Genomic DNA, 15,416 nt, shown 5'->3' with positions numbered 1-15,416 from the left:
CAAAAGAAAATATATAAATGAAGAAAGAAAGAAAGAAAGAAAGAAAGAAGGAAAGAAAGAAAAAGAAAAGGGAAAATATAAAGCTGGGAAAAATAAACGAAAAAAAATCAATGGAAAGAATAAAGAAAAAGTTAATAGAAGTAAGACAGAGAGAAGAAAGAAAGTAAAGAAAAAGAGTAAATAAAGAACGAACGAAAAAAGAATGAGCAAAATAAAGAAAAAAAGAAGGTAAGTAAAAAAGACACAAAAGTGTCAGAAAGCATGAATAAAAAAATAAGAAAGAAAAAGTAAGAATTATTAAAGGGAAGGAAGAAAAGGGGGGAAAATAAAATGAATGATTAAAAAAAGGAAAAGCATGTATAAAAACGAAAGAATGGAAGAAAAATAAAAAGATTACAAACAAGTGAAGGAAGAAAGAAAGAAAAAGGAAAAAGAAAGAAAAGGAAGAGAAACGGGGGAAAAGTAGACAAAATACTCAGTAAAGAAAAAAAAGGGATAAAACGAAAAGGGAAAATAAAAAAGGAAGAAAGATGAAGTCACCCAAAGCAAAAGAAAAAAAAAGAAATTAAAAGATTCAAACAGAACAAAAGAAAATATATAAATGAAGAATGAAAGAAAAGAAGAAAGACAGACAGATAGAAAGGAAGAAAGACAGACAGATAGAAAGGAAGAAAAAAGGGAAAAGAAAGAAGGGGTAGAAAAAAGAGACGGGCAAAATACAGGGTGAATGAAAGAAATTGTGGGAGGAATACTTGTGGGTATTTGTTACTACTAGAGGCCATCGATTTTGAGCAAGAAAAACGCGGACATCGTGAGATGTGATAACCTTCTAGCTATCTTAAATATTATCTTAAATATCGTGAAAGATAAGAACGAAAAAAGATAAGAACGTTTTCAGAATACCACTTATCTATATTCTGTTCTTATCTTTTAGCGCGCTTTGGTATTACATGCGCGAGTTGTAAATTTACGCGCTCGGCATTGGATGGAAAGCAAGATAACAACAAAGATAAGAACAAAAGATAAGAAAAAGATAAGAACGTTTTCAGAATACCAATTTAAGAAAGTGACGTAGATAAGAACGTTTTCAGAATACCGCCCCAGGACACTTAGTCAACTCTGCTTTGATCTGTATAAGAGAGACTAGAAGTAGTTGAGTTCGTCTAGTAAAACTGACCACATGAACAATGTTATACTGTTAGGCCAGGATTCTGAACTCTATTTCAATTTAAACTCTGGTCTTAAAGATAAATGCCAGTTTTGGTAATGATTTCAAAATGAGTTCGTACAGAATCCAATGAAATGACCACCAAAGTGTCAGTTTGTATAATTAAAAGATATGTGCCAAAGGATTCTGGAAGAAATTGTGTAATTGCTGAGAAATTAGCAAATAAGCACAGGATTCGGGTCAAGCGTCGGGCCGACATTCAAAGCAATAATAATACACTGTCCCAAGTGTGCTTTTCTGTGTTGGTGATCTTCAGTGTGAACATTTTTCAGCGTAGATTTCAAGATTTCACAAAATTCAGTTTATGTAACTGTACCAGATCTAGATCCTCGATGATATAATGACAATCAAGCCTCGTTTTACAGACTTTATCATGAAATCAGTGTTTACTGCAACTACTTTCATTTATCTTGGTGTAACTATAAACAGTCAATTATGGCACAAACATTTAACAGTACAGTTTCCATTCATCATCTCATCCATCACTTACATCATTCATTATTATCTGAGAATAATAATTAACATATCGTGAGTAAAATGCATAGTAAACATAAGAAACATAAAATGTAAACATAATCTTGACATTTTCAGCTTCTTATAATTAGCATAGAGTTAGGCCATGGTCCAAGTTAAATTGGACAACAGAATACAAGTTTAAGTGTAAGGGTATAATCTTACCTTTCCTAGATACTGTAACGCAAGCTGTGTTGTGTTCATATCAAGGTACTCTCTGATCGTCTTAGATATATTCATCCATCTTTCTGCACTATGTGAGATGTTCTTCGCAAGGTAGATGAAGTCACTTGCCTAAAAAAAGTTACAAAGATAGAAAAGGGATACCATTCAACTTTTCTATCTTAATGATAATATGTAACAAGCATAATACAATGTTTCAAAGCCCTGCATGCTATTACCCCAGCTTTAACATGGCTCAGAGGCAGCGGAACATCAGGCTCGGACAAAGAAAGTGGAGGGGCACCTTTTGTCTGCCAAACAATAGGTGCCCCTCCACTTTCATTGCATGAGCCTGACGTTCCGCCGACTCTGACATGGCTACCCTTATCATGTGTTCAAGCATTCAAGGCATTCCTTCCCACCAGGTACCCATTTACTACACCTGGGTGGAAGATGTAATACATAATACATGTACATGTAATACATAAATGGGGCGTTGTGGTTTAGTGGTTACGAATCTCGTCTTTCAATGAAAGGGGCGTGGGTTCGAATCTCAGCCACTACGTGTTTTCCTTCAGCAAGAAATTTATCCACAGTGTGCTGCCCCAACCCATGTGGGGTGAATGGGTACCCGGCAGGATTAATTCTTTGAATGCACCAAGTGCCTTTAGCAGCTGAAGCTACAGCCAGGGTAATATATAGTGTGCCATTGAATGGGAAAATAGATAAATCGGCGCCTCATAAATGCTATATATTATCATTATTATTATAAAACATATTAAAAATCACAATTTTTAATGGTTCATGATGAAAGAATATTTTTTTTTGTAATGGATTGTAATGAAGTATCAAATGATATATTGAAAGCAAAAATAAAATCACATTTATTTTCTTGAAAAATGGCATTATATGGAATTTATATCACATGACATACATGTAAATGTATGGGTGAGCTGCTCGTTTGTGACATCACAAAATCAAACCTTGAAAAATTCACAACTGTTATTCTTTGACATATCTTTGCAAACCTACACTAATGCATTTCTTTTCTTTTTCTGCTTTTATTAAAACAAAATTTATGTGAGAGTGAACCTTCCCTGATAAAATCATCATTACCTTATCGATGACGTCTCTGACATCAGGCGTGTCCGGCGAATAGAGGATTGTGGGTCGGCTAAAGAGGACGTGAAGCAGGAGGCTAAGACTCTTCCTCTGGTCGTGGGTGAGTTTTAACCCCCTCACGTCACCCCTGTCAAGGAGGTGTTGATTGACCTTCAGTTCCACACCACACACGCTGTGAGTGAAGATTGTAAATGGCGAATTACAAGGGGTGATATTCTGATGATGAAACCCAGGTTCCACCCCAATAAAAGCAAGAACTTTTCAGTTCACACTTCTATGGTGTTCCCTAGTGTTCCTCTTAACTATTGTTAGTCCAACCTTCCTCAGTTTTTTTTATCTTTCTCTCGTTTTTTTTTTATTTTTTTTCTTTCACTTTCTTTTCTTGTAATATATTGATATTAAAATAAGTTGACAATAACTTATAATTTATTAATAGGGAAACTAAAAATTACAAGCTCTGCTTTTTAATAGTTTGTCCTCCATTCCCTATCTTATCGATATATCTGACTCCAATCTGAACGTTCAATTGTATAACATTTGTCTTATTCATTATGAATAATGGTGATGCATTGTGTTATTTTATCATCAATGATTTACTGTATTTTGATGGACATTTAAAATTGTATTTGATATTTTGCGAGATATGAAAAACAAACCAAAGTGAACTGAACTGATATGGAATTCTAGGTTTATTATTATTTCCTCAATATTCATGAAATCAATAACGTACAAAATAAAATCAATAACGTACAAAATAAAACTCATATTACATATATTTATCTGAAATTGTTTAAGACTAGCTATTAATATCACAAAGTCAATGAGAGACGACACACAAGAGTTGGGTGTTGTTTGAAGGTTTGCATGGTGGCATGTACAATCGCAGATGTGGTTTACGGTACACCATGTGGAGTGTTATAGAAACAGTGGATACAAGAAGAAAGAAATGGATAGGCGAAAAAGTGGAAATTTGAGAGTAGAGTAATCTTTCTTGAATGTAGTCCTGAAAAGGACTATAAGCCAGAAGAGGTTGATGAGTCCTGAAGACGGACAGTCAACCTGCCCGAAACGTTGAGTCTCTCTACTGCTTCTACTCATCATCTCTACTCGCCGACTCAAGCCAAGATCTCCTCATCCATCCTACTACTCATCAATCTCTTCTGGCTTACAGTCCTTTTCAGGACTACATAAAAAAAAAGATTACTCTACTCTCAAAATTCCACTTTCTCGCCTATCCATTTCTTTTCTTCTTCTATCCACTGTTTCTATAACACTCCACAAGGTGTACCATAAACCACATCTGTGACACAAGAGTTGGTTTGCTCCCAATTTAAGAGAGGCTTTAGCCATCGACCTCCTGAAACTTCTGCTCCAACTGTGAACAAACTCATTTCTTGTCAGGTACATATAATTACCTATACTGTATTTTAGCCCAAAGCTTGTAAAGAAGGGCCACTTTTTCCTTCTGTTCCTCTTGCTTCGTCTTCGGTCTGGGCGGAGGGCTGGGCTTCTTGGTTGCCTTTGGGGTGGGCGTGGTCCACAATGGAGTGGGCGTGGTCCCAGACACCGAGGATGTCGTCACGTTGAACCATGATCCGTTAAAGTTGGTGGAGAGATTCGTGGTGAAGTTGGAGATTAGATCGTCCGCGAAGGTAGTGTACGGAGCCTCCGTGCCGAGATCCCCCTCTTGGGGTTTATCCTGGCTGGGAGAGGGAGGGGTCATGGAAGGGGATTGGGGGGTGAGGATGGGGGTCAGGGTGGGGGAGTAGGAGGGGACCTCTGTGGTGGATGGAGACTCGCTGGGTGGGGGAGGTGTTGTCGGGGCGGGGCACGCATCCCCAGGAAGCTTTTGGGCAAAGACGTACACATCTTGAAGAGTCTGCTGAAAGCGAGCAAACTTTTGAACCTGAAAATAAGAAAATACGAAAAACAAAGATTTAATGTTTAAAAACATAGGGCTCTATTTTAAGCAAACCTATTGTCTGGTGTGCAAACCCTTCACTCGAGTTAAGTGGCCTGAATAAACAGCCTACAATGACTTGCAAACAGAAGGCTCCTGAAGCAAGTTGTAATTGTGCTACATGTAGTCTTCTGCGAAGACCCACTTGTTGATCAAATTTTCAATCAGGGTGCATCCTAGCAGACCTGCATGTAATCATCATCAAGATATCTTAAGATATATCTATACTAGAAATTTGACGTGTTCAAAGGACACAGATGCCCCCACTTGTCACGATCAGAATTTCATTCAATATGGTGCAGAAACCAATATGCATAATATATAATAAACAAATTTAGACCTTTGAACCAACTCGCATATATAATGAGCTGTGACATTTGACCTGCGGACTCCGAATTCGAACTTAGTCTGTACTATGGTGTCATCTACCTACACACCAAAATTTGTTTTAATCCATCAAATATTTTTCGAGGCATCATGTGAAAACTAACTTGCATATTTAATGAGCTGTGACCTTTGACTTGCAGACTCCGAATTCGAACTTAGCCTGTATTTTGGTGTCATCTACCTACACACCAACATTTTTCAAAATCCATTGAATATTTTTCAAGTCATTGCACAGAAAGCAACTCGCACATTTAATGAGCTTTGTCCTTTGAGCTGCGGACTCCGAATTTAAACTTAGCCTGTATTTTGGTGTCAACTACACACCAACAATTTTCTAAATCCATTCAATATTTTTTTAGTTATTGCTCGGAAACCAACTCGCATATTCAATGAGCTGTGACATTGTTGTGTCATTGTTGCTTTATTTTATTGCATTAATTCACAATGTAATGTATCCTGTTCTTATAAGAGATGTGAAATAAATGAATGTGAATTTGAATGAAGATCATACACTCACCTCTTTTGAAGCAAGGATTGCCTCAATTCTGCTATTAACTAGATCAGTATCTGTCAAATTCAGCTGTTGAGAAAAAAAATTGAAGGAGTATATGAGATCTACACATGTAATTTGTGATACACATATAATTTTTCTATGTAAACCAAAAGGAATAATAATAATACTTCATATTTACATATCATTTTTTCTGCAAGATACAAATAGGACAAAGTTTACTAGATTCTCTCCTAATCTTGATAATAAACCCATTGAGAATGAGACAACAAAATCCATCATATTTCTCATTTTTTAATTCAAATGTTAATAATGATCAACATGAAGACATTCGTAAAATGGACTTGGTAAATTTAGAAGAGTTCTGGTAATACATAATCTTTGTTGGGTTTTTCTTTCTACTCCTTATAACTAAATAGATTTTCAGAAATAAATTAATGCATACCTGCATATATATATATATATATATATATATATATATATATATATATAATGTATGTATACTCCTCCATGGCAAATTATAAGTTTCATGATATTTTGTTTATACATCACAGAGTTTATTTCAGTGTTTACATTAATACACTTCTACATGTATGTTCAAATTAATTACATGGTTTCTTGTGAATGCAACATGAAAAAGAACTTAAATATACATGTACACATATGAGTGTACATGTATTATATCCCATCGGCATCTCAATTCATACCAATACTTGAAATAATAAGCATCTGTCACATTACTACAAACAAAATTATCACGAACAATCGTGCTGTAGCAATATTGATACATGTAGGCTTGATGTATTTGATTTTCCAGTTTATTGTCACAGTGCTTTGCACTATTGTATTCTTATTTCTCGAGATAAACAGATGTTCTTTTCACATACCTGTGGTATGTTCCCATCACTGTTTCTATATACCCTGTCACATACATGTATATGTACAGTATACTTTGAACTCATGACAGATTCCTCATTTACACACTTTTTAGGAAATTCTATTAGCAGAGTTGAACTTGAATTGAAAGAACATAATAGCACAGGAACTTCTTTAATTATTCTATAGATAAAATTTGTAGTACATTTTTGGGGGGAGGGTATAAATAGGAATAAGAAAACATGTGTGTATATGTTTTCAACACTTAGGAATGATTACAACTATTGGCAATTTTAGTTTCATCATTTATCCTTTAAATTTTGAATTTTAGCATCAAGGTACATGTATGATCATTATGCAGAATACATGTATATTGGTGCTGTTAAAGAAATAAATATGCCTCCCCAGTACACTGTACTTACATGTACTTTTAAAAAATACATGTTGCTTGAATACTACTGATACATGTACATATATGTAATTGTTATAGATACAAAGTCATGTACATGTATATCAAACTTCGGGTATCTCTAAGTCACCAATTGTTTGATTGTTATATTTTCATGTGTTTCTACACCTACATGTATACACTGTACATTTAATATAAAATCAAACTTTAATAGGTACATAATGATTAGACCCCCCCAAAAAAAAAAAAAAACATGAAAATGAAATAAATCTGCATTCAAATTTCAAAATCATCAAAACATGTACAGTATTATGAATGAATGCACTGTAGAAATAGTCAATCATAGGCCAAAACGAGGAGAAAAATGGCCCATTGAAAAATATCAAATCAAGTTTAAATTATTTTTAACTTATGAACTAAAATGAATATTTTTTATGAAATTAAATCAAACGAAATAAATTATGAAATTAGACCGGAGTTTAAATTAAAATAAACTGCAGGATATGGACCATTATCTCTGACATGTGCGCAGAAGATTCATGAAGAATAAAAAAGTTCATAAATGTACATGGATAGTTGTATACACATGTGTAAAGTTTATTTTAATTGGATGATGAGAATAAAAGATGGAGGCAGGGTCATGCTCTTTGTATGTTATGCACAATTTAATGGGGAGCAAACTCACCACACTGTGTGTAGCTTGTCATTGACTGTACGCAGTGGCGTACCTGGGATTTACCACAGGGGGGCTAAACCGGTCAAAAAATTTGACAAGCCCCAGAAAAAAAAGGTCTTCAAGCTCGTCAGGGGGGGCAGGGATATGTATTTTGTATGGGTTGTGACTCATCAAGGGGGGGGGGGCAGACTGCCCTTTCTGCCCCCTCCCCCCCCAATCTCATAGGTCACTGGTTGTGTAACAATGGCATAAATTCAACCAACTGTAGGGGGGACTATTATCTCACCCCCCCATTGAATAACATGCGAATAAGTATATATGCCCATGGTGTGTAAAGTTGTGCATAACTTACAAACAGCTTATGAAACTTTGCCCCAGTTGGGGAGATATACGCCATCAGATACATGTAGACAGTGTTTGATGGTAAATAGAAAATACTACACTTTTATGTACTACAAACATAGCATGTAATGCAAATATAATTTCACTTAATTTGATGTACGGTAAAAGTCCTCACAAACCTATGCTGTTAAATATAAATAAAATCAACCCGTTTATTGTAATGAATAAATTACACCATGTGAAACTTCTCTAAATATCGTTCTTCACAGTTTGTGTTATTGTTATGTATTGGTAAACAAATTATTTACAGGTACATAATGTATACAGTATAGTATATACCATATCTTAAACACAAACACAAATACATACAAATACAATATTCAATTATTTTCTCAATTTCAATATAGTATGTTGACTAGTTTTAATGATCATTTGGTCTTGCTCTAAATGTTTTCACCAAACATGGCAAACATGAATATTTAGCTGAGCAAAGTGTGCACTTTCTAATTGCAAAAATACCCCCCCCAAAAAAAAAAAAAAAAAACCTCAATGGATTTGATTGAACTGGAAGAAGATAAGACCAAACTGACTTTGAATTAAGCTTCTTCACTTTCTAATTTTTCTTTGGTTCTTGAGGAAAACACTTCCCTGAGTTCTCAAGGTGGACAGACAGACAGACAGACAGACAGACAGACATAGAGACAGTTAGACAGACAGCCTGAAGGCATGATCACATATTGTAGTTCTGGGTCCCATTTCCTAAAGACTTGTTATTATAGCAAATACAAAATATCTCGAACAAATTTCCAAGTTTATTGATTTCAGTAGCTTTCAACTATTATTGCAATATGAAACAGGCTCCAGGCTAGTACAGGGGCCTTCAGACCTGCCAACCTCTGGGAATGAAAAATTGTATTTTTTAATGAAAAAAAATGTATTTTTCCAATAAAAAAATGTATTTCATAATAAAATGCATGGCACGCACGCTCATTGCGGCGCCCAATCTGCATGCAAGCTAAAATGCGCACTGGTTTTAACAAAATGATTGAAAAAAAAGTTACCTGAAATTACATTGATCCAATAACCATATTTGTGTTTTGTTTTTTACAAAATCACATTTTTTAAAGAAAAAATGTACTGTCATATTTTGCTTGCAAAAACGTACTAAATTTGTCAAAACGTACTGGTTGGCAGCTCTGGTCCTTCTGCCTTCGACACGATGGGAACCTTGTCATTATGGTAATGGTATATATCAAGACAACGTGGCTGAATAGCCCATCAAAATCAAGGCTACCGTGGTAGTTTACTAAATGAAAAAAGATTACCATTATCATATCGTTATGAATCAGGCCCCAAAACGTGGTCATGCACAGAAGGATTCATCTTAAAAATCAAATCAATTAATTCTCATTCAACCAAATCCATTCATGTGATAATCTGCATACAATTTACAAAGGATTTTACAGGTAACAAGAACAAACAAAAAACAACATAAAAAATATATGGACAGATTAGTAAACAGTTTAAATAAATATGTGAAAAATGAAGTACAATGTGCATGTATATATAGTTTGATGTAAATATGTGAATCTGGTCATGTCCTTCCTAACACTGCTTGGAAATTCCATATAATATGTACGTCCGACCCCACGTTTGTGAAACCTTCATGAAATTTTGACAGTCTGTAATGCTCTGAAATAATCATGACTTGGTCAGTTTATGAAGTGAAGTAAAACTTGAGAAATATGGGGGTCGGATGTATAAAAAGGTTATTTTATGGAACTGCCCTTCTATAAAAAGCAAAGAAGAAAAAACAAGCTTTGTTGAATTAAGGGGGGTAAAGATTTATATTGTCATTATTTCTAATCCGCATCGTACATGTATGTGATACTGATAAAAGTTTAAAATATCTTGGTGAACAAAATGAGAAAATTGACCTTTAGAAATATAATTTCACAAAACTTGCTATCAATAACAATTACTGAAATTCTGCAGGTATGGAAAATTAGCTCTTGGCCAATCACATTGATCCATTTTAGTAGCTTATAACAGTAGCATGCATTATGCTATTGACAGCAAGTTTCATGAATAAGACACCTGTATAGCTAACCCGTAACCAATATGAAATAATCTAATGCCAAATTCATGTCTACTTACAATGTTTTGTAACGTATAGTCAATAATGATCTTAAATCAATAAAAACAAGGAATAACAAATACATTTAATAATGATAATAATAATAATACTTATAACTTATTTGTTATTCTATGTACTTTCTGTTGGATTGTCTAATGCCAAATAAATAAATAACAATAATGATGATTGTAATAATAATGAAATTTCAGTAATAATAATAATGAAAATGAAAAAATGAAAATGAAAATCCATAATTTATGAAAATCCATAATAATGATACTACTACTACTACTAATTATAATAATAATAATAATAATAACAAAAATACTCATAATGTTAATCAATGATATCAATTCCATAAAGAACACTGGATCCAATTCACTTGAATAATATATTTATCATCCTTGCTACAATTTTTAAATACTTATGAGTTGTATCAAGCATAGATTCAATACAAATTACACAAAGGTGCATATATAATGTTGAATTGGTAGGACTGAAAGTTCATATCACTGAAGCAGTCTGTGCAGGATTAAACTGGATCAGACTGGAGTGAACCAGATTAAAGTGGTATGCATGAAACCTACCTTGTCAACCAACTGGTCCAGATCAATCTGGTCATGCAGCTCTTGCGAGAGACTAACAAACAAAGGGTAGCTCTCCTCGTGGTTGCACACTCGTTCTCTAAAACTGTCCTGTTAAAATAAAAAACAAAAAGAGAAAGAATCTTAATTGGTTTTCACCAGTGTCTGAGAGGCGACAGAACACATCAATCATTGTAACCTTCAGTTATCTCCTCACAATATAACTGACGAGGAGTCATCATTGTTTAAAAATTAATGTTAGTTAAACGAAAAATTAATTATACATCAGTATATCTCTTTTAGATTGTTGAATATGGAATTAATGCCTTTTGCTATAGATATTTATTCATCCTCAATGTGTGATTATTCTTATATAAAAACGTAACATTAAAACACTTCACATATATACACAAGTGATTGCTATGCATTGCTTGTATTGTCTGCTGATATTTTACCAAATTAGTATGAATTTCGGTAGATAAAATACTGAGAGTCTATTTGTACAACAATGTTATACAGTTATGGACGCAGCTGAAATTCAGGTGATATATTCAATGAAAATTGGTAAATCAAAATTTTGTAAAAATTACCAGAAATTCCATTGTTAAAAAAAATAAACATTAAGTCTCGCCACAAATAAATGGATGAGTGGAGTCCATCTCTATTGCAAATACATGTACATGTAGCTGGCCAAACTATTTCTTTTGGAAGTGGTTTGATTGACAAATTATTTTTCACAAAGTTAGTAAGATTATCACCATCCAAATTTTTCATTTCTATCAGTGTTTTACAGAAGATCCAAAATAAATCTCAACAAATTGGACTGTTTTCTGAAGTCAGGTGTAACCTAGGCCATGGTCTAACCCTGTGCTACATTTATAGGAAGCCGAAATTTTGTTAATGTTGTATGTTTCTTTATAATTATATTCATTGCGCTCTTGCTAAAACGGCAAAGAAAACTAATTCAAATATCCCAGATAATTATGAATGATTTGACAAATCAAAACTGAACTGAATTGGAAGATCTGTGTCAATAATTGGCTATCCATACTAAACAATAACTTCAGACCAAACTTTGAATCAAATTCAGCCCGAACACGGGCCACAGAATGGTAAAATCTCTGATTCCTATAGGCTTTGCACAGGGACCACTAGATCCAGTAGGCAATAGGTAAACATAATAACTTACCGTAGCATTTTCTCCTTGGCCATTTGAGGCTGTGTCATAGAGAGAACTTCCGAGGTGGTCGTTGCAGGTCAAGTCCTGAAGCTCATCGGGATCTAGAAGACGATCCTGTGGGCACCATAATCAAAACACAATTAACAAAATGAAAGCCAGAGAGGTGTTTACATAAAAGCTGTCTGCAAAGTTACGCACGATTTTATGCATTGCTAAATCATGTTCTTAGGTGCTAAGTCGGCAACACAGGGTTATACATTTATCACTTAGCGCAAGATAGGGTCATTTAATAGTTGTGTGTAAAGTCATGCGTAACTTAAGAATAGCATTATGAAATGGCCCCCTGGTAAAGAGCAGCAATAAAGCAAACACTTGTTCTAATAGATCTTGGTAAAAGAACTTAAGACTAAAGTTCTGTCCGAAGGATCCAGCTTCAGGTTTTGAATGTATGGTCTTAGTCTGAGTTTTTAGTCCAAGGACTTGGACAGAGATCCTTGTCTAAGGAATTGGTATGTAATCTTGGACTAAGTTTCAATCGTCAAAATGGAGTTTGTAGAGTATTCTTGGTAAAACAGGTCTACGCAAAACATCTTGAATGAAAAGATTGGCACGGTCTGTAATATACACAAAATTCAACCATATTTGCAATAAAATGTATTTTTTGTACATTTAATAATACAGAGCGCATTGGTTTCATAAACCAGTTCTTAAGTTATGAGCGAATTGGTAATGAAAGGTCGCTTGCAGGATTCCCATGTAAAAGACATGCCTCTGACTTTTGAGAAGGTACATGTACCTATGACATATGGATACATCATTTAGCACAATTAAGGGTCACCATTCAGCTTTTATTATCATTAAACACCAAACAGTGCCTTGATTACTCTGCAGAGTGAACACATGCACTCTTTGATTAGCATGATTATAGTTCCTCTTTCTGTGTAGGCAAAACAGAGGGTGATCGGGAAAGGCCACAAGAATTCCGAAGGAGACAACAACACCTGGGGGCCATTTCATAAAGCTGTTCGCAAGTTAAGAGCGACTTTAAGAACGACTGGTGATCCTTCCTTGGGGATACAATAATGTTCACCATGTTCATTGGTGATTATTTAGCAAGCGCATGAGAAAGGTTCACCAGTCGTTCTTAAAGTCGCTCTTAACTTACGAACAGCTTTATGAAACACCCACCCGGATCATGACCTACCTCAAAGTACTGCGCTAACTGCATGGAAGCAGACATGTTTCCTCTGGACTGGTCAACCCCTCCTGGGGAATCGGACAACCCAGGTGCCTGGCTGAGGATGTCCACCAACCCGTCCATGCTGTACAGATCACCGGGATCCGCATTCCGGAAGAGGGCGCCATTCTTAACATGGCCGAAGCGACGGTCTAAGAAGTCGTTGAAGTCCGTGGCATTGTCTGGGTAGTAAGGATTGCTGGCATTGCGGGGATCGCTGCCATACAAAACTTTGAACAACTGAAAGGTGGGAAACAGACAGAAAATTAAACAATGGTATATTTTCAATGTTTGATTGTCATGATATTCATTTTGAAATTATCAGTGCATGTGCATGTACTAGTAAACAACATTAATATTGAACATAGAGGAATTCATATGAAATAAAATGGTCATGGGTTGCTTCATATTAAAAGTTATCCACCAAAAAATAAATGGAAAATAAAACATTTAAGCAAAAAAATTTTAAAGCCTTTCAGCTTAATGATTATTGCTTTGTCTTAAAAGAACGATTATCTGTTGTTTAACACTGTATATAAGTTCCTACAATGTTGATTAATACTGAAGCTCATGCAGTTACATGTACTGAAATACAGTCCGACCTCTCTTATCCGGCCTCCCCTTATCCGGATCTCTCTATTATCCGGACGCACACTTGCCGAGATTTTTTTTTTTTTTTTTTTTTTTTTTTTTTAATCTAGTACAGGTACGTGAGGAAATGAGATTTCAATCTAAAGTCAATCCTATACATAAACTCACTTTGATTACATATATTTCCCAACATAGTCACCCTACACCAAACATATTTTTCATGAAAATATCTCACCCAAATCACCAAAAGAACTTTAGGAATGATAATTTCCAGTAAATCAGGGTGCAGCGCAAACATTTCATCACGTTTCTCTTTTTGCTTCGCGGGAAAAACAACACATGTCTTGCTAGCTAACTTTAGGCCTCAATACGGACAGCGCCATCTATCATGTTTGAGCCTACAGTCAGTGGAACAATGGCTGACATTGCGAAGCTGCGATACCCGCCGCGATGATCTAATTTTAAAACTTAGTTTCATCGAGTCATTCACTTTCTTTCGAGGTATGCTCGATGTATACCTCAGTCATTTTAGCAGGTAAATTATCCAAGAGTTTTGGCCATCGATCGATTTCATTTCAATAAAAAACACTGCCTATAATTTGCACTGACTCTGCAGTGATTGTCTTTACCGTACGCCCACTACATTAGTGCAGTGTAGCTACTGCCGATACTGGCCGGCAACGCAGCTGCGTGTATTTAATATTGGGTCTCCCAGATCCGGATAAATCCCTTATCCGGATTGGTGCTGGTCCCAACGTGTCCGGATAAGAGAGGTCGGACTGTATGTGAATGCAGGCCTACCAACCTGTAAAACATACAAAATAGGAGTAATTTAATTACAAAATAGGAGTAATTTAATTACAAAATAGGAGTAACAGCATAATTTCCATAGATGACTCTACATAATATCTGGACAGAAAAGGAGTTTTCTTTCCCTATATGATATAATGTACAGTACCAGTCAAAAGTTGGGGTACACCTGTAATCGGAATTGATTTTTTTTACAATCATTTACGATTTATTCACTTATGCTCTTCAAATACAGTGACAATTTAGTATCAAAATAAAAGGTTATCATCAGGCTTCAAACTGACTTTATTTTTATAATGGAAATCGTTTCAGAAAGCACTCAGGCATGTCAAGAGACCCTCTCTCTCTCTCAAACTGTCAATTTAAGTCAAATGACGATTTTTGTCATTTTGTGTTTTTATGGTTGACTCTGTGCGTTTCATAATATTTTATTGGTTTTTAGTGAAGAATCTTTCAAAATTTAATTGATCAGTAAACAACAAACATCATTTCTGAAGCAAACTAAGATACCCTAGTGGTCAAAGGTTTAATGTTACAGATCAAAGGTTAATGTCTCTCTTTTATTTTCATTTTTCTTCTTTCATTTTATCAATAATAATTCGATTGTATGGAAGATGTTAATCATCGTGGTAGGTTGAAATCGGAGTAAGAGATAATCTGCTGTCTCACGATGTGGCAAACTGTAATTGCG

The 15,416-nt window shown here is 35.0% G+C and overlaps 1 protein-coding gene across 2 annotated transcripts in view; it reads right to left on the bottom strand.

Moving 5' to 3' along the window:
• Positions 1-15,416, bottom strand: part of LOC121428939 (ATP-binding cassette sub-family A member 2-like) — a 99,950-nt gene that overhangs the window by 40,780 nt on the left and 43,754 nt on the right. For both annotated transcript variants that reach the window (XM_041625831.1, XM_041625833.1), the window contains exons 7-13: positions 13,292-13,564; positions 12,097-12,201; positions 10,911-11,018; positions 5,890-5,952; positions 4,441-4,931; positions 3,020-3,197; positions 1,907-2,035 (exon numbers count right to left, since the gene is read on the bottom strand). In XM_041625831.1, coding sequence (XP_041481765.1) covers positions 1,907-2,035; positions 3,020-3,197; positions 4,441-4,931; positions 5,890-5,952; positions 10,911-11,018; positions 12,097-12,201; positions 13,292-13,564 — 1,347 coding nt within the window. The remainder of the gene's footprint in view (positions 1-1,906; positions 2,036-3,019; positions 3,198-4,440; positions 4,932-5,889; positions 5,953-10,910; positions 11,019-12,096; positions 12,202-13,291; positions 13,565-15,416) is intronic.

Source organism: Lytechinus variegatus, chromosome 15 (genome assembly GCF_018143015.1).
Source record: "Lytechinus variegatus isolate NC3 chromosome 15, Lvar_3.0, whole genome shotgun sequence".
Lineage (NCBI taxonomy): Eukaryota > Metazoa > Echinodermata > Echinoidea > Temnopleuroida > Toxopneustidae > Lytechinus > Lytechinus variegatus.
Note: the sequence above shows the minus strand (reverse complement) of the source record. Positions and strands in the feature narration are given on the sequence as shown.